General features: G+C 33.1%; 4 protein-coding genes across 8 annotated transcripts; 2 read left to right on the forward strand and 2 right to left on the reverse strand.

The window, feature by feature from the left end:
- Window positions 1-2,570: 2,570 nt before the first annotated feature.
- On the reverse strand, window positions 2,571-6,055 carry LOC142552914 (uncharacterized). Of its 5 annotated transcripts, none has more exons than XM_075662824.1 (9): window positions 5,820-6,055; window positions 5,477-5,603; window positions 4,784-4,864; window positions 4,599-4,687; window positions 4,390-4,464; window positions 3,977-4,041; window positions 3,818-3,898; window positions 3,380-3,559; window positions 2,571-2,867 (listed from the first exon to the last, which is right to left on the reverse strand). In XM_075662824.1, exons 2-9 carry the CDS (start codon window positions 5,597-5,599, stop codon window positions 2,782-2,784), a joined length of 780 nt encoding a protein of 259 aa, XP_075518939.1. In that variant the 5' UTR covers window positions 5,600-5,603; window positions 5,820-6,055; the 3' UTR covers window positions 2,571-2,781. The 5 variants fall into 5 exon arrangements, with proteins under 5 accessions (XP_075518939.1, XP_075518937.1, XP_075518936.1 ...); XM_075662822.1 differs by having other exon boundaries at window positions 5,474-5,603; XM_075662821.1 differs by having other exon boundaries at window positions 5,474-5,612; window positions 5,820-6,009.
- A 1,082-nt stretch (window positions 6,056-7,137) lies between these two features.
- Window positions 7,138-9,030, reverse strand: LOC142552915 (uncharacterized). The gene is made up of 4 exons (XM_075662826.1): window positions 8,650-9,030; window positions 8,195-8,297; window positions 7,694-7,855; window positions 7,138-7,603 (listed from the first exon to the last, which is right to left on the reverse strand). Exons 1-4 carry the CDS (start codon window positions 8,913-8,915, stop codon window positions 7,436-7,438), a joined length of 699 nt encoding a protein of 232 aa, XP_075518941.1. The 5' UTR covers window positions 8,916-9,030; the 3' UTR covers window positions 7,138-7,435.
- A 1,508-nt stretch (window positions 9,031-10,538) lies between these two features.
- LOC142552913 (calcium-dependent protein kinase 29) lies at window positions 10,539-15,246 on the forward strand. The gene is made up of 8 exons (XM_075662820.1): window positions 10,539-11,351; window positions 13,087-13,230; window positions 13,312-13,464; window positions 13,581-13,696; window positions 13,952-14,119; window positions 14,351-14,478; window positions 14,719-14,818; window positions 15,073-15,246. Exons 1-8 carry the CDS (start codon window positions 10,625-10,627, stop codon window positions 15,157-15,159), a joined length of 1,623 nt encoding a protein of 540 aa, XP_075518935.1. The 5' UTR covers window positions 10,539-10,624; the 3' UTR covers window positions 15,160-15,246.
- A 1,168-nt stretch (window positions 15,247-16,414) lies between these two features.
- On the forward strand, window positions 16,415-17,961 carry LOC142552916 (uncharacterized protein C594.04c-like). The gene is made up of 3 exons (XM_075662827.1): window positions 16,415-16,810; window positions 16,885-17,148; window positions 17,391-17,961. The coding sequence occupies exons 1-3, from the start codon at window positions 16,547-16,549 to the stop codon at window positions 17,865-17,867; spliced, it is 1,005 nt and encodes a 334-aa protein (XP_075518942.1). The 5' UTR covers window positions 16,415-16,546; the 3' UTR covers window positions 17,868-17,961.
- The last annotated feature ends 396 nt before the right edge of the window (window positions 17,962-18,357 follow it).

Raw genomic sequence — 18,357 nt, forward strand, 5'->3', positions numbered from 1 at the left:
AAAAAACATGTATTTATTAATACTATTTAACGAAAATAAAGACATACATGTAAATTCAAACAATTTACGTTATTAATAGATGGTTAATTTACTCAAGTTAAAAATAAAATTGTCACAGAAACTCATATGAAGCAGTTTCGTGTGTCAATTTTGTAAAACATGTATCCAATCCGACCTGAATCATGAAAAAAATATTGTTTTTTACTCTGAGAATGATTGGGTCGACCCGTATTAGGATACATATAAATGAAACCGTCTCACAGAAAACATACTCAAAAATTGGAGAACTGTAAAATTTTGAAAAATAGTGTAAAATTCATCTTTCTTCGATTTATTTTAAAATGCATTAACATTAGTTGATAAAAAATGTCGACTCGTCTTAGAGATATATCAACTTGATACCATCTTACAGATGATTTACTCAAAAATTGGATAACTAAAAATTTTTGAGCAAAAACATAAACTTCATTTTTATTCTATTTATTTTAAAATTTATTAATTAATGAAAAAATATAAATCAAACAAAAAGACATCCTAAAAATAAAGATAAAGTTCATAAAAAAAAACAGAGATAAATAAAAAAAAATAAATATTTTAAAAATAAGTTTATAATTCATTTTTTTTAAAAAAAATGGAACGTAAATTTTATTATTCTTCTATTTATTTTATATTTCATTACATATATTGTTTTTTTAAAAGAAAAAACATAGAGTGTAAATTTCATTCTAATACATGGTGACTGAAATATATATTTTTTCAATTTATTTTAGAATTCACTAATAGATGTGAGAACAAACCAAAAAATTTATATATTATTACTATTATTTTAAATTTTATTAAAGATATATTTAAAAAAAAATTGAGTGCAAATTTCATTCCAAAAATGGAAGGTAAGTTTAAATTTCATTCTAAAAAATGGTAGCTAAATTTTTAATTCAAAAAAATGATAGTTAAAATTTATTTTTCTTCAATTTATTTTAGAAGTCATTAATGGCTAAGAAAAAACAAACAAAAAACAATTATTTTATTGTTATCATTGTGAATTTCATTTAAAGATATAATTTTTTAAAAAAAATGGAGTGAAAATTTCATAACAAAAAATGGAGGCTAAATTTTATTTTTCTTCAATTTAATTTAGATTTTATTAATTAATAGATGAAAAACAAATACTGTGACATATGAATATAATTTCATGAACATAAGAACACATATGTAAATTCACAATTTAAAGTCATATATTTAGAGTCGTAATTATAATAATAGTAATAGCTAGGAAAAACCAAACAAAAAATATATATTATTATTGTTATCATTTTGAATTTCATTAAAGATATAAGTTTTTTTAAAAATTAGATTATTACTATAAGTTAAAATTTTATTAAAGATATATATTTTTAAAAATGGAGTGCAAATGTAGTTCCAAAAAATGGAAGATAAATTTAAACGACACTATAAAAAATGATAGCTAAATTTTTCATTCTAAAAAATGTTAGCTAAATTTCATTTTTCTTCAATTTATTTTAGAAGTCGTTAATAGCTATGAAAAAATGTTCTAAAAAATGGAAGATAAATTTAAATGACACTCTAAAAAATGGTAGCTAAATTTTTCATCTAAAAAATGGAAGCTAAATTTCATTTTTCTTCAATTTATTTTAGAAGTCATTTAATAGCTATGAAAAACAAAAAACAGATATTTATTATTTTTAACATTTTGAAATTCATTATATATATAAGTATTTTTTTAAAATGAATTGCAAATTTCATCACAAAAAATGGATGGGAAATTTTGTTTTTCTTCAATTTAGTTTATATTCTTAATTAATAAATGAAAACAAAACAACCAAAGAGACATGTATTAATGAATATTCAACTCCTATATTTATAGTGGTAATAGATTCATTAATTAATAAATGAAAACAAAACAACCAAAGAGACAACCAAAGAGACATGTATTAGTGAAGATAAGGACATAGATGTAAATTCACAATTCAAATCATAATATATATATATATATATATATATTAGAATTAATGACGTTAATAACATTTCAATTTTATGTTTGTTGTCCCTTTATTGGCATCAGATTTTCTCAAACTAAGTTTTGTTTTATTTTTGAAGAAATTGTTTCATGTAAATAAAAGTAAGGATGAGATCGAAGAAGCGGTTTCGCATAGGGGTCATAAATCAAGAACTATTATTAATTTTAAACTATCCATATTATTACTTTTTCTTTTTTTGTTTTAAATCATTCACGTTAATTAAGATGTATCATAACTGCGGCCTCTTCATTTTATTCATTAATGAATAAATAAAACTACAAACCATCAACTTAAATATAAAAATGGTTCGTTAGCAAACAAAGACGCATTTCATTTGGAAAAAAAGAAAAGAAATTTGAATAATAAATCTGAAATAACTAGTAGGGGATTTAAAATCTTTTATTACGATCCAACTTAAAGAGTAAAAATGGATTTGGATATTCAGCGAAGACAAGTTTTGATTGAGAATGAAAAAGGATCAATGTGGGAGTGATACCAATAGAGCTGCAACCAACAAAGCTTATCCAGACATACAAATCAAAGAATGTATCAGCTTATACTCGAATACGCTAACTGTGAATCACGAAACCAAGTCGAAAAATGAGAACAAAAACGCTCACCGGGCAAGGGCGGTCTGCCAAGTTAGTCCACAATATCCTACTGTTAATACTACTGATAACCCCAAAGATACATAATTCGTCTGTAAATATTTTCTCACATAATAGCCACAACGTTGGAATAATTAAGCACCTCCAGCAGAAACATCAATCGGTCCATTAGATCGGAATCCACGACCCCTGCCACGAGTGCCTCTCCCCCAGCCACGTCCTGCGCAGATAGAAATAGACCAAATCGTGATGACCAAGATAGAAGCATGTTCAGCGTGAGCAAGACTTAAAAAAAAAAAATTACTCAAACTATTTGTTTGTTTACAACTAAATGGCCAGATTTCTTGTATTGTATACAACGAGAAGCGAGATAGGTCATCCTTCTCGACCACATGTCAGATTTGTCACGAAGTTATCAAGCGCATGTCTACAATAAAATAAAATAGAGTCACCCTTCTCCCAAAGTGGTCCATCGAAGTCCAGCTTTGATTTGATATAAATTAGTTGATTTGGCTTAGCAAGATGGGCACATAAAACACCACAACAAAAAATGGCTTTGCTGACCAAATAGCTCAAGCCATTTCGGAGCAGTACCGGGTTGGAAGCTTGAACATATAAGTATGGTACTATGGCCTACACCTAGATCGTTGGCGACAACAAATAGACAAACATTGCTGAATATGTGGACCTAAATGATACAGTTAACATTGAAAGAAATATGAGAAATAGTACCACGGGGAGCTTCTTGATCGTAGCCTCCAGCATTATACTGGTTATCCACCTGAGGACCATTGTACCCTCCTCTCCCACGGCCACGGTAACCATAACCTCTGCCCCGTCCCCTGCCCCGAAAATATCCACGGTTCCGTTCATAGCCTCCATCATCATACTCAGACGATGCAAAACCATTCCCTGAGCAATCAATACAACAGATATATCATCATAGGTAAATAAAGATCTAAGAGTTGAAATAAACTTTCCACACATACATCACAATCACAATACAGCAAAAAGAACTGCCAGAAACATTTAAAATTTGTTCATCCATTTGAAAAAAAAGGTAACAAGTGTTCAGAAGCACAAAACGTGTTTTCAACACTAGATACAAAGCTAGCAGCGTTAGTGCTCTAATAATTTAAACTAATAGACATGATCAAACAGAAGTTATACCAGATGGGGCTCTAGGCCTCCCCCTCCCCCTCCCCCTGCCCCTACCAACTCTGCCTCTTCCTTGGGTAGACGGTGATCCCTCTGCTTAAATAAGCTAGTTAAAACAAATATCCTCTAGCGGAAATATCAAGAAAAAGCACAGGTAAATAAATTTGACACCTCCTCCATCAGAGTCAAGCTCTGTTGAAACCTTAACCTGGTCAGCTGGTATGGGTGGTTGGTACCTGCGCATCACAACAAATCAATAATCCCACTTCCACTGCGACAGTTATGTGAGAAGTACAAAACAAGAGTCACAGTAATAGTTGAAAAAGCTTTCGAAACCCCAAGGACCTAAGATGTAGTAATACACTAATACCCATAACTTGAAAGACTTGGAAGAAGCTCCTTTTGCTTTACAACTAACGAAACAAGAAGCGAAACTATAACTTTTATTAAACTCATTGTTTGTTCCTCAAGAAATTCAAGGAGCTAGTCTAAGTAAGAGTGTTATTTATTTTAAAGCTGGACAAGAAACAGCAAATAAAACAGAACAGTAACATTTACAAAAAGGAAATTCTTAAACCAGTTACCCAATATTTTTCTTGTCCAACTCCTTTTTCGAGAGAGTAATTGTGACCATCGAAACTTTCCTTGTGGTTTCAAGCCTGTAGTACGAGCAAAGAATGTCACAAAGGCTGGTTAGTCATACTGTCACTGTGTCACATTTGTGCAATCTCGACATGAGAACATTTTAATGAGATTTTCTGGTATGTATCACAATCGATTAGAAAAATCTTACGTTTGGAGGCCTTCTTCCAATGGTTCCCATGTGTCAGTTATGTCAGTGGATTGAATAGCGGTAATTTGATGCAGACCAACAATTCTCCTCTAAATTACAGACAATACACAGTAATTTCGGAACAACATTCCGACCATAAATAATTGATAACCGAGAAACAAAATAAAATCATTGAAAAGGGCAACCTTGATTAACTCTACAATTGTCACCGTTTTATTGATGGCTCTGCCCATTGCCTTGAATACTATTTCATCTGAATCCTTCTCCTAAGTTGCATTAAATGATAACTTGAGATTGGTAAACACTACAGGTAAGCATGTGCCCAAAGAATAATCTTGCCCAGAAATAAAATCTAAGGAAGGAAATAGAATAGCAAGGAAATGCCCTTGGATTCAAAAAATAAAGAAAGAAAGCCAATTAAACGGCAAATAATATGCATTCTAAACAAATTACAATAGACTATCCACTAAGCATAAAAAATGCGAAAATAATCCTTTGAAACACTTTGTCAAATAACCAAATCCACATTTAACCCCCGAAAGTACGCAATAAGAAAAAACAGCATAATAAACAAAGTCACAGAGCCATGAAATCTAAGTAAAAAAATCATGACATCAAACTAAATGCTTAAAAAATATATAAAAAAAATACATGAGCACGTGCAATATTATAATACCCTAACATCTAGAGTTAAACAATTGCCGAGGATGGTCAAATACTGTTATATTCACCAATAATGTCACCAAAGGCCCCAACTTCCTTCAATTCGTCACACTTTCAAACAAAACTGAAGCAAAATTTTTAAAAAAAAAAACATGTAACTTTGACATAGACAACATCTGCAACAATAAGAAAACGTATCGCGCGAATACCACCACCTGGAGCAAGCTCATGGCATAAGTGATGTAGCTCCGCATCCTGCCTTGGCTCGTAATTCGAATCTCGTTAACATCAATCGGTGTCTCCACCTTAGGTTTCTCCACCTTGTGATACCGATCCATGCCCCTTCAACAACTAACAAAAAAATATGACAAAAATCGAAATAATTAATGGTTCACATACTATATTAAATTTACAAAACAGACGAAAAAAGAACAGCAAATCCGCACATAAATCAAATTAAATAAAGAAAAAAGATGCAAAGCAACAGATCTAGATATTCATTGAGGATTCCTTTCCAAATTTAGGACAATTCCAGCATCTGATACAAAAAAAAATTACCTGAAAAATGTACGCAAGGAAAAGATTTTCAAGCTCCACGAAAGACAAGCCCTCTCCTCTGGCTAAGTTTCTTCGTCACGTGCTGACCGCCGCACTGCAATCTCCTCAGCTATATATAGTGGCTGTGCCCTAGCTCACATTTGTACTTCCTTTCCATATTTTAACAATAAAATCTATTAAAGCGTGGCCTCATGTTTGCATGCTAAATTCTGTTATAGTTCACCTTTATAATTAGAAGGCAAGCGTCCCTTTTGTCTTTTTTCTTAATTACATTACAGTTATCCTCGTACGAAGGGTTTTATAATTTAGGCTTTTTAAGAAAATTGGCCAAGATAGATTAATATGATATAAAACTAAATTTGATAATTATATTAATTTTATATTAACGTTTATGGTAATAGATAATAGAGTAGATTATGTAAGGTTTTTATTTATTAAAATAAAATTTTATTCGATTATTAACTTTTAACTATTATTGTCGAAATGTCGTAAATTACAAAAGATCAGTACTTAATTTGCAGATAGTTTGTTGTATGATCATTACAAGATTAAAATTGATTATCTGATGCATAGTAATTAAAAATATCACTTTATCGCATGTATGATTAAGTACTTTAAGAGAAGGTGTCGAGGACCGAAGAAAATTTCATAATTGTGTTTTTTAACTAGTTACTCTTGCCCATAGACGTATATGTGTTCGATCGGGCTTGAAACGAAAATTTACGGATATTCTTGTTGTGATAAATAATGCAAAATTCAGTTAGAAAATAATAAATACAATAAATAATACATAAATACACCAGAAACAATATATTACATAAAAAAACAAGTCAATAAATATTTGAAATAATTACATAATACTGATCTAACTCCTTCATAAGAAATATATATATATATATATATATATATATATATATATATAATTTATATAATTTAGTTTTCGAATCATTTCTTTGTCAATCAACAATATAACTGCTCATTTAGTCTATCTCTTGATATTATCGATCGAAAATAAATCTTTATTAACTTCAACTTCAACAAGTTTATTTATGCTTAAACAACTATCACTGGTATGATTAAAAAATATGTTATAAACAATATAATTATTTGAAAATAAATTATTAAGTTTTTTCAAACATTGTAGCATATTCGAAAAAACAAAAATTTGTGTGAAAAAGTCTCATTGGTCGCATTTTGTGAGATGAATCTCTTATTTAGGTCATCCATGAAAAGATATTATTTTTTATGCTAAAAGTATTATTTTTTATTGTGAATATCGGTAAAAATGACTCGTCTCACAGATAAAGATTCGTAAGACTGTCTCACAAGAGATTTACTCATTTAAAAATTGTTGAAGTTCTATATAATACTGCACAAACTAGTTAAATGGCTAAGTTAACTTCTCCAAACTCATAGAAGGTCCGGCCCTACTCTTGTCACAAAGATTCTCAATTTGAAATGAGATATCGGATCTGTGATCCAGTTGTAACCACCACTTCGCTGACTGAAAGACTTAAAAAAGTTCCTAGTATTTCGAGCAAGAGTTATAGTCCACATTCGATCAAAAGACACCGAATATTACATGATACAAGGAAGAGAGAGTTCCCACGCATCATTTACTCGGAAGAGTGACCCCAATCCTCAATACTTCTGCCATATTTAACCACCAAAGGATCTATTATCCTTCTCCACTCTTCATAGCTTAGAGTCGAGCCCACGTCAGTTAAGGGTAATCCATTCACGAAGAAGAAAGGTGTGCCATAAACTCCTCGTATGCAACCGTACTGATATCAAACAAGGTAGTAAAAGATTGAAATGTCAACAAGAAGATAACCAAATTAAACTTAAAGTTTTTTGCAAGTTTGCAATTGTACCTTGAAAGAGACTCTTGTCGTGTGATCGGTCTTGGGGTCTGTAAAGCCAGATTTGATCGAAGAGTGGTACGATGTTCCAAGTGCATCTGCCACAAACTTTACCATTTTGTCTTCAACAGTTGATCTCGATGTGTTGAATGTTGCTGCCCCATAGAAGCTTTTCTGTTCAACAATGTAAATTTCAGTACTCTCAAAACTCACCCTAAGGGGTGATCCATAATGCTTGCAGCATTCACTTGAAAGCTATCACGAAAGACCTTCTTGATCAGTTTAAAAGTAACTCGTCCGACCTTGACTATCAAGCCCACTAATTATTCACAGCGAACTGATTCGTTTTCTTGGAGTATTGAGGTAAGCAGGATTCAGAGTAATCGAGATCAATCACAGTTAAGTCAACCTAAAAACTATACTATAATCTTCTTATTCACGTTGATCGGATATCAAGTTTTACATATCAAAACCACACAAATAGCGAGGCAAATTAAAGAAAAGTAACTCAACCTGATGCTTAAAAAGCTTTTCCAGCACATTGTATGTGGCTGAGGAGTTCAATTTGTTGACGATATGCAATGCACGGGAAGACAGGAAGGCGTTATCATGATAACTGCATTTATAAGAGATTTATCAGACATGTTCAAGAAGACGAACACGTTCACTGATTACGTAATGCGTGGTTCGAATTCTGCCCTGATATCGATAAACGGTCAATTTGCACGACTTTGGTCTACATGAGAATCCGCAAACACCAACTCCAAGGATTTGCATAGTCCACTCAAAAATTTGAATTGAACCAGCATTTTCATTCTTCAAAAACAAGTCACGGGTAATGCTACGATTTTATGCATTCATAAGTCAGCATATTCCTGGGTTGGGGCTTAACTCCTAAAATGCAACCAGAAGGAATCCATCCTCCCAAAAAAAAAATAATAATAAAATCAAATGACCAACAAACTTACGGCAACGGAAATGTATAAACAACAAGCGCAACGGCGGAGCCATAGTGCTTTAGGGCTGTTCTGAGAGGTGGCCATGAATCCCTGGTGTCGGGGCAAACCGGGTCGAAGAAAGCTTCGATTAAGATGGATTCGGCGCTGGCGGGTTGGTCGCCGAACCAAAACCCTTCTTGCTTCACCAAAGACTGAGCCGGAGCTTCGATAAAGAAAAAGCATGAGCCAAGAAAAAACATCAGAAAATATCTCGTGTTATTGCGCAGGACATCCATGTTCGAAATCTGGGTTTCTTCCGAATAAATCAGGTTATGTGGGTCGTTCGTCAGAAGCAGGTGGCAGAGTTGCTACACCTGTCCTATTTCTCCAAGTGCAGAGTGCCACTAAATTGTATTTTCAAAGAAATAGAAGAAAAAGCATTTTTCATGGGTTACAACGATCGTTTGGTCTGTTTTAATATTTTGGGGCCATTGTTTCTTGGCCCATGATCCAATACTGGATTTCTTGCTTTTGCCATTTAATCCGCTCCTTTCCCAGAATAGGGCCAACACAATAGAATAGTCCAGTTTCAATGGACCAGAACACTTTGATATCTTTTTCTACCCAAATGAAATTTTGGTGTAGTTAGAAGTCATTGACACCTTATTATATGGATTCGGGTTCATTTTGGGTTTTACATTTTTGCTTCAATTTATCATTCATTGTGTATAGTTGAATATTCGTTTTAATTGAAAATTTTTTATGGCAATAATTTTAAAAATTACCCCATTTTATTTTATAGTTTGTATTTAAAATTGGAGTTTCAATATTAGGTTTTAGGAGGCATTCTCTTAATAAATAAAGAAATTTTTTTGTCATTAATTAGCCCGGGATATATGCATATATGTTAGATTTTAATATAGAACAATTTTCTATCAGAATTTTTTGTTAATCGAATTTTTGTTTTGTTATATATTTTGCATTCTTATAAAAATAAAGGTAATTGTAGATAATTGATATTTTATGGAAAAAAAAATTGACATGTTTTAAAAACTTAACTAATTATAACGGAGCTTCTAAGCAGTTCGATGACACCTGGAATTTTATTTAAAAATAATTTCAAAAAACTTACAGCGCAAGCCGGTTATAAGCTTGTGCTGCATAAAAAAATATTATACATCAAATAATTAATATATATGAATGTGTACATACTTGAAGGAAAAAAAAACATCACTCGTTATTAAAAGGAAAAGAAAGAGAGGCTCAAAGCAAAGAACCCAAAAAAGCAGATGTACAAGCCACGCTTCCTTTCCATCCAAGAAATTTGATGTCCAAAATAATATTATTTTAGCAGGTTTTTTAATGAGAAGATGTTATGTATTTTTATCCGTGAGACAGATCAAACTTACTTATATTTATAATAATAAGTAGTATTTTTGACAGTAATACTTAAATAAAATATATGTTTCACAAAATTAACTCGTAAGACCGTCTCACAAAAAATTGTGATATTCATATTTAAAATATTTATGAAAGAGTGGTTTAACAATTTTTTTTGTTTAAATACTTATATTTATAAAATCTTAGTTAACAGAAGAAATTATCAATTTATAAGGCATGGACATTATGTGTCAAACTTGAGTGAATATTCAATGAAAAAGTTCCAGGATCTTTATTTTTGAAATATGTCAATTTGATTCATATTTATAATAAAAATAAATTTTTTTTACATAAAAATTAATATTTTTTAATAAATCGAATCAGATCGAGAGTCTGTGTTATAAAATGATCTTGCAGGACGATATCAATGGAGTTTTTGTGGTCAAACTTATATCACAAACTATTTATATGGTTTTCTTAATCATTGACCTTACCCACCCGACGTATACGAACTTTTACACTTCAGCATCATATATATTTCACGGCCACCCCACCCCGTCATTCACTTCTCCAAAATATACAAGATTTAGAGACAAAAAAACGGAAGCACGGCCCTTATCTTCAAATGGGATCGTGCTTCTCCAAACTCAAAAAATTCAAAGAAATCCCAATATCATCATCACCATCACCTTCGCATACTCCCCCTCACCCTCAATACCAAGATTCCCTCCCGCAGCACAACCATGAGCCGCCGCTAAAACCATCTTCTCCTCCCCCAAGAATCGCCGCCACTACTACTCCTAGCACGACCACCTCCACGCAACGGCCAGTAGCTTCCAATATAGGACCCATTCTTGCCAAACCCTACACAGACATAACCACACTCTACGATCTCGACAAAGAACTCGGCAGAGGCCATTTCGGGATCACATATCTCTGCACAGAAAAGGCCACTGGCATCAAATACGCATGCAAGTCCATTTCAAAGAGAAAACTCGTGACCGAGAAGGACACACAAGATGTGAGAAGGGAGATCTTGATCCTGCAGCATTTGACAGGACAGCCCAATATTGTGGAGTTTAAGGGGGCTTATGAAGATAGACAAACCCTGCATCTGGTTATGGAGTTGTGCAGTGGAGGTGAACTTTTTGATAGGATTACCGCAAAGGGGAGCTATTCCGAGAAAGAAGCCTCGAGAATTGGAAGGCAGATTCTTAACGTGGTTCATGTTTGCCATTTCATGGGGGTGATGCATAGAGATCTTAAGCCCGAGAATTTCTTGATGGTGAATACGGATGAGGATTCTCCATTGATGGCTACTGATTTTGGCCTATCTGTTTTCATTGAGGAAGGTATAAGTTTGCAATATTGATCTGAACTTTAAATCATGATAAGATTATGCAGACTTAAATATTGCACGGTCATTCATGAAAGTTATTGGTTCGTCAAAATATGTGTTTGTATTGTTTTAATTTCATCCAACTATTTGCTTCGGAGGTAAGTATTGGTTGCTGCAAATGTGAGTTTATTCGTGCTAGTTTGTTTTGCAAGCTTCGAACTTAATTATCACGTACGATAATTGCTTTTAGCAAGTGTATTCACACACGCACAATGTTCATGTTCAAATTAACTTTATCATGTCTCATAAAATATCAATATAAATATTTGATGCATCTTTTAGAAATTAAATTAAATATGTCAATACTATGCTTTTAGTGAGGAAAAAGAGTGTAAACATGTGCATCTCTGCTTTATGTGGAGACGACCAAGTCAACTCGAAAAAGACCGGTCAACTCGGTCAATTCTGCTTGTCCTTCTTATGTTTCCTTCATGTACATACATATTTTTTAAAACCTAATATGTTTAAAATCCAATCTTATACAAATTATGTGCCACAGGAAAATATCTACTTGATAATTTTTATTGCATTAGTACTTAATTGTCACACGTTGTGTTTTTATTCGAGTGAGTTTTTTAAATATGTTGAATTGGATACATGTCAATCCATTGATTAATGTAACATGTAATGTTAATTACTTACACTTGTTGATGAGGAATTTTTGGATTTTTTCATGCTCTTCCACCGTCTCTTCATTTCTTTTTTCACTTGGTTTCTGATGCAGCTTGCAAATTCTTCTTTGGGCCTTTAATTTGATTTCGTTCACCTTAAGAATTTTGAGATTAGAAATTCAATTTAATTTTGAGATAATGGAGAAATATGCATGTTACATGACAAAAATATAAGAAGAAATTGATTATATTCCATTTTTTTAAAAAAAAAAATCTTCTGGGAAAACTATTTCTTAAAAAATGCAGTTGAAATTGTGATACACGTCTCATTTTGTTTTCTAAATGAGATATTTTTAGCTGTAGTGTCATGTTATGCAAGATTATGTTGAGCTGGAGATTTACACCATATAAACATAATTTGAGTGACGGGTTGTTAGATATTTCTATAGTAATACATAATTTATTTGATTAAAATATCAAATAATAACATAATATTTTAGAGAGTGATGAAAAGTTAAAATTATTAATAATGATTATCTTAGAAGATGTAAAATGTTTCATATATGGTCTTATTTTCTCGAATTGGAAAGCGGGGCTAGAAAATGAAACTGAACATCAGCATATTTGTTGGTGGGGAAAGTTTAAAAAATTTTGATTGTTTAAATATGATTTCAGTAAATAATTCGAAGTGGGAAATAATGTTTGGATTCAAAAATCTAACTCATTGAAAAAAAGGACGGGATATGGTTGGAATTCCATCAAAATACATAAAAAAAAAATGATTGAAAAGATTTGTAGTTTTGATACACACATTTGATCGTTCAAAGTTAGGCGAGTTATTGACCAATGGTTATGAGTTCGATTTCTCATACTAATATTTTTTTGAACGAGCATGTCACACAAGGTTCTGAGTTAGCCTGAATGTTTTTCCAACATACATAAATAGTAACAACTAGTAGTTTCTTCTTCCAAAAAAAAAAAAAAAAAGAAGTGAACAACATCAGAATCACAATGCTAAGGTGTCGATAACGGCCAACATAGTTTGTGACTATCAATTTTCATGCACATTATTTTCAGGAAGAACCTATAGAGACATAGTCGGAAGCGCGTATTACATAGCACCGGAGGTACTTGGACGAAGCTATGGAAAGGAGATAGATGTATGGAGTGCTGGAGTCATACTTTACATACTTCTATGTGGATTTCCTCCTTTTTGGGCTGGTAAATTTTTTTTCAAGATTCAAACTCTGTTTTATTCGTCAAGGGATCGACGATTTATTCGTGTCTAAACGTCATTGCCAGAAACGGAGAGAGGCATACTTGAAGCTATTAGGGATGGTTACGTAGATTTTGTTGGCTCTCCTTGGCCTTTTGTATCCAATGCTGCAAAGGATCTCATCAAGAAACTGCTGACTAGAGATCCCAAAAAGAGGATTACTGCTGCTGAGGCCATTGGTAAAAAGAATAATCTTCAAATGTTTTGTTCGATATTACTATGGTCTATGTATATGGTTTCATCTATGGACATGGATTAACACGAGCATTCAATGTAATTTTTGTATGTTAAACAGAGCACCCGTGGCTGCAAAAAGATGGCGAAGCATCCGATACTCCAATTGACAGTGCTGTTTTGATCAGGATGAAGCAATTCCGGGATATGAACAAACTCAAGAAGCTTGCACTAAAGGTATCAAAATTTTACATTTTTTGTACAACGTAGACAAACCAAGAAATTTAGCGATGAAAGAGTCAGACGACTCAACTTACTTTGATCAAGTTATAGAATCAAAGCTTAAATATCGTTGAAATTTTCAAGAACCTGCTGTATGTTAGATATGAAAATCCTTTATCCTTGGCTCCAAATTAACCACACCACATCATTTGGAGCTACCATGGTTCTAAAACCAGCTGTCACAATCGTAAAACTTGGAATTCCTTGAAGGTGATGGCGGAAAACCTGTCTGAGGAAGAACTCAAGGGATTGAGACAAATGTTCAGCAACATGGACACAGACAAAAGCGGTACAATCACATATGAAGAACTCAGAACTGGCTTAACTAAGCTAGGATCCAAGCTCAGCGAAACGGAAACACAACAACTAATGGAAGCCGTAAGAATTTCTTCATATCGCATTTTACCTTGAGTTTTGAACGAGTACTTGTATATGCTTTTCATATCCGTCGACGCCTTCTCGGACCAGTACATTGTACAAGACTTGTCCAGTGCAGTTTACCTTACTACCATGGTTTAGTAGTTCGCAAGTTAATTTGAGTTGTGGTTGCAGTTCTCTCGTTATTAAAAAAAAAAGATTTCTTGTTTGACTCCTATTTTGAATGTCCAGGCGGATGTGGACAAGAATGGAACTATAGACTACATCGAGTTCATTACTGCGACTATGCACAGGCACAGACTTGAGAAAGAAGAGATTTTGTACAAGGCGTTCAAGCATTTTGATGTGGACAATAGCGGGTAGATATAATATACATATGCTGACGTATAACTTCTAGATTTTAAATTTACCAAAATAAATATCTCAATAGCTCGTTCCAAACTTAAAATTTAAATATTATCATAAAAGACAAAATAGAAATAAAGATGAAAATGAAATTCCGCCTGCTCTATCTCAGTTGAAGAATTTTTTTAGCCATGTTACATATATTTACTTACATCCAATTCAAATTTCTTGAAATATGTCAATGGATCAAGCAGATTTATAACAAGAGATGAGCTTAGACAAGCAATGACACAATATGGAATGGGGGATGATGCTACAATTGATGAAGTCATCAAGGATGTAGATACTGATAATGTAAGCAACTTTTTTTTATCTGTTCATATTTAGTGAACGAGGTTTCTATTATATACTCATCTATGATCATATTTAAAGAGTTTGGTGTAATTTAACATGATATTATAATTGTTTAGTTAGAATTAAGATTTTCTCGTCAATGGAAATGGATGGTTACTAAATTCTAAACAAAAATATATTAATACCATTTTCTTGAAGTAGGATTTAAATTAAAAAAGACTGATATTGAATAAATCCTGAAAATTATTGTACAGGATGGGAGGATTAATTACGATGAATTCGCGGCTATGATGAGGAAAGGCACGGTGGAATTTGATGGACAACAAAAGAGAGAAGATTAAATGGAATGATTTTATTTGGGAAAAAAATTAGAATTTGGTATTAAATGATATTATCCCATTACTAATATATATATTAAATGATATTAATATTGTGTGTATTTAAAAAGTTAAATGATAGTTTTTAACATTAAAATTTGAAATTATTCGAATGACTTGTCTCAATTTCAAGTACGATCTCGATTCGACGTCGAATTATATGATTATAATATGAGAGAAAATATACATTCCTTGTAAAAAAATAAATTATTTATTTGTGTATATGAGTTTATTTAAATTTAATATTGAATCTTTCTATTTATAAAATGGATAAAATTGAAACTTCTATTTTAATATTTTGAGATGATATATGATAGAGTTGCATATGATATTCATTTTGAAAGTATTATATATTGAATTATTAATTTATGATTCATGTATTTTATATTTTATCATATTAGAAATTTTCCAGAGTTTTACTAACTTTTCAATTATTTTATTTTTTTAAATCCACGTCGTGATCGTTTCATAAAACAATATTGGAATTAGAATGATGGTCTTGATTACTGCGAACCACGGTCACAATTACCTGAATCCTGCCAAAACCACACCTTCATTAATGTCAACAACAGTCTTCCCCTCCTTTTGAGATACGTAACATAAAGCTATCTGAGTCGTTAAACACCGTTTTCTTTTATTTGGGAAGAAAAATCACTTATGCTTAACATCTCCATGATTCAAAAAATCAGAAGTTTTAAACTTGAATAGCAATCTGATCTTTTCCGATTGGCCATCAAAAAGGCCAGTAAGTCGGCGAAAACACCGAGTCTCACTCTCTCACATGATTGATCAACTATTCTCTGGTTTTATTCATACTACCACATGGATAGTGTTCATATATATTCGATACATATATTATGTATTGAAGGGATAAATCATAGTTATTCATTCAACATGTATAGATTATCACTCAACACACATATCATATGCTGAACAGATGATGATATTAACCATATGAGCATTATCTTACAAGCTTCATTCCCCGTACGCAAAACTTTCAAATTTCATTAGCAATGTATGTATACTCATTGGGTTTGGTAAATGCAATTCACCCACATCACATCTATTATTAGAAGCGTTCCAAGTATTCTTTTTTTTTTTTTTTTTCTAATTTTGAAATTTGGGGTATTTGTACGAGAATAAATCTGGATCGCAAATTTTGTGTGCGATATTTTTAATTTTCGATTTTTGAAAATCATTAAAAGCAATTTGAAATTTATCATTTACCAACTGTTAATGCTGGATCTAAATATGATCCGATTTGAGTTGGACAATGGAGTTAGAAAACGGGTCCTGTCCACTGGTGAAAAAACAAAAAAAGGTAGTAAAATTGCGGGTCGGGTAGAATGCAATGGCAGTAGACATGGCAGCAGTGAACACAGAGACAATTGCCAGAAACCGGAGCAACGCAGTAATTGCAATTTTGGCCCCTCTTCCCTCCATTGTCTTCTACGTTTCCTTCCTCGGCCAACACCCGTCGGCGAGGGAGGGAGATACTTTGTTTCCTCTGTGGACTTGGTGTTATCACCATCCTCTCTTGCTGGCCAACATTAGCTTCTTCCTCAATGTCAACGTTCTTTTCTGGTTTCTTGGTCTTCTCCAATCAAGCCACTGGGTATGTATTTTTTCTAAAGTTGGATTGGATTTGCATTTCATTTTCTCCATCTAATTTTGAATGGATTGATGCAGATGATAGACTTGTATTGGACAGTGATACCCGTATTGTTAGTTCATTACTTCGCAGCTCACCCGCTGGCGGAGTTTAACGTTTGGAGGTCGAGGGTCGTGATTGTTTTGACTTGGATTTGGAGCGTGAGGCTCACTCACAGCTACTTTCGCCGGGAAAAGTGGCAATGGGGTGCTCGGGAGGACTGGAGATTTAGCGATATGCGCCGACAATATGGCAGAAATTGGTGGTGGATTTCTTTCTTTGCGGTTTACCTTTCTCAGCAGGTAATTTATTTTATCGGTTATTAGTTTTTATGGCGTTCGATATCTTCAACCGGCCGGCGGCAAATTGTTGTGATGTAAGTTGTTCGATGAAATGCCTGTACAAGCAAAACTAGGCAAAGACTAACTGGATCGCATAAGTTGCCATTTGCGAAATTATCATCCAAAAGTGTGAAGTTTATTTCAATCCATCATGAACATATCTGACCACGGATGATGACACTACGGTTGCTTTGCTGCCACAGGTTTTTCTAATGGGCATATGCATGCCTCTGTACATTATCCATGTGAAGCAAAAACAAATGACCATTTGGGATTTCATAGCCACATTCATTTGTTTGACCGGTGTTACAATTGCATACTACGCTGACACACAACTCGATTACTTTGTCACTAGAAACAATAATCTGAAACGGCCAAGTAAACCTTCGGTTCCCACTCTTGACGAAGGCTTGTGGTATTACTCACGACACCCTAACTATTTCGGCGAGCAGTTGTGGTGGTGGGGTCTGGTGGTCTTTGCTTGGAATTTGGGTTGCGGTTCGGTGTTTCTTGGTGCTCTGATTAATAGCTTGTGTTTGGTTTATGTTACCATTCTCGTGGAGGAGCGGATGCTGAAACAGAAGAACAGGGTTGACGCTTATAAGCGTTATCAGAAGACGACTTCCGTGTGGATACCCTGGTTCAAGGCAACATCGGCAAGAAAATACAAGTATACATGATCAAGGATTCAATGTGTTTCTTGAAAACAACGTACATGCGTGGTGTGATTCATTGTCAATGATTGGCATTTCTTAACATGCTGAGTTTTCTTCTTGTTGGTCACTTGCAGTTCGTGATGTTTTATTGTAGAATGAGATGGATTCTATCGACACAGATCTCTAATTTCATATTATCTTTATTTAAAAAATGGTGAAATTTTGGTGTTTGGACAAGGCGTACGCATCACCGGGCAGGAGACTCGTGACAAAAGCTCAAAATCTTTTAATGTGTGTTGAAAATACCAATTTTTAAAATTTATTTGATAAGAATTATAATGTTTTTTTCCCATATTCCTAATTCTAGGAGGTTGGGAGGCTCCAAGTCGAACCGTTACATAATCTCGAGTGAAACCAATGGAGCTAACCTCTAGTTTCGTAGGCATGATAATGTTTGTAGATATAGATAATAATAATATACAACATTTGAAAGATAAAGAGCATTTTAACAGAT

This window comes from Primulina tabacum, chromosome 8, assembly GCF_025594145.1.
Source record: "Primulina tabacum isolate GXHZ01 chromosome 8, ASM2559414v2, whole genome shotgun sequence".
Lineage (NCBI taxonomy): Eukaryota > Viridiplantae > Streptophyta > Magnoliopsida > Lamiales > Gesneriaceae > Primulina > Primulina tabacum.

Excerpts from the sequence above, each read along its gene's own strand:
- LOC142552914 (XM_075662822.1), bottom strand. The coding sequence starts at position 5,599 with ATGGATCGGTATCACAAGGTGGAGAAACCTAAGGTGGAGACACCGATT. Across the intron at positions 4,465-4,598 it reads TTGGAAGAAGGCCTCCAAAC|GCTTGAAACCACAAGGAAAG; the intron begins GTAAGATTTTTC and ends CTCGTACTACAG. Across the intron at positions 4,042-4,389 it reads TTGGACAAGAAAAATATTGG|GTACCAACCACCCATACCAG; the intron begins GTAACTGGTTTA and ends TGTGATGCGCAG.
- LOC142552915 (XM_075662826.1), bottom strand. The coding sequence starts at position 8,915 with ATGGATGTCCTGCGCAATAACACGAGATATTTTCTGATGTTTTTTCTT. Across the intron at positions 8,298-8,649 it reads GTTTATACATTTCCGTTGCC|TTATCATGATAACGCCTTCC; the intron begins GTAAGTTTGTTG and ends TTATAAATGCAG. Across the intron at positions 7,856-8,194 it reads AAAAGCTTTTTAAGCATCAG|AAAAGCTTCTATGGGGCAGC; the intron begins GTTGAGTTACTT and ends ATTGTTGAACAG.
- LOC142552913 (XM_075662820.1), top strand. The coding sequence starts at position 10,625 with ATGGGATCGTGCTTCTCCAAACTCAAAAAATTCAAAGAAATCCCAATA. Across the intron at positions 13,465-13,580 it reads TACTGCTGCTGAGGCCATTG|AGCACCCGTGGCTGCAAAAA; the intron begins GTAAAAAGAATA and ends TATGTTAAACAG. Across the intron at positions 13,697-13,951 it reads TCAAGAAGCTTGCACTAAAG|GTGATGGCGGAAAACCTGTC; the intron begins GTATCAAAATTT and ends AATTCCTTGAAG.
- LOC142552916 (XM_075662827.1), top strand. The coding sequence starts at position 16,547 with ATGGCAGTAGACATGGCAGCAGTGAACACAGAGACAATTGCCAGAAAC. Across the intron at positions 16,811-16,884 it reads TTCTCCAATCAAGCCACTGG|ATGATAGACTTGTATTGGAC; the intron begins GTATGTATTTTT and ends GGATTGATGCAG. Across the intron at positions 17,149-17,390 it reads CGGTTTACCTTTCTCAGCAG|GTTTTTCTAATGGGCATATG; the intron begins GTAATTTATTTT and ends TTGCTGCCACAG.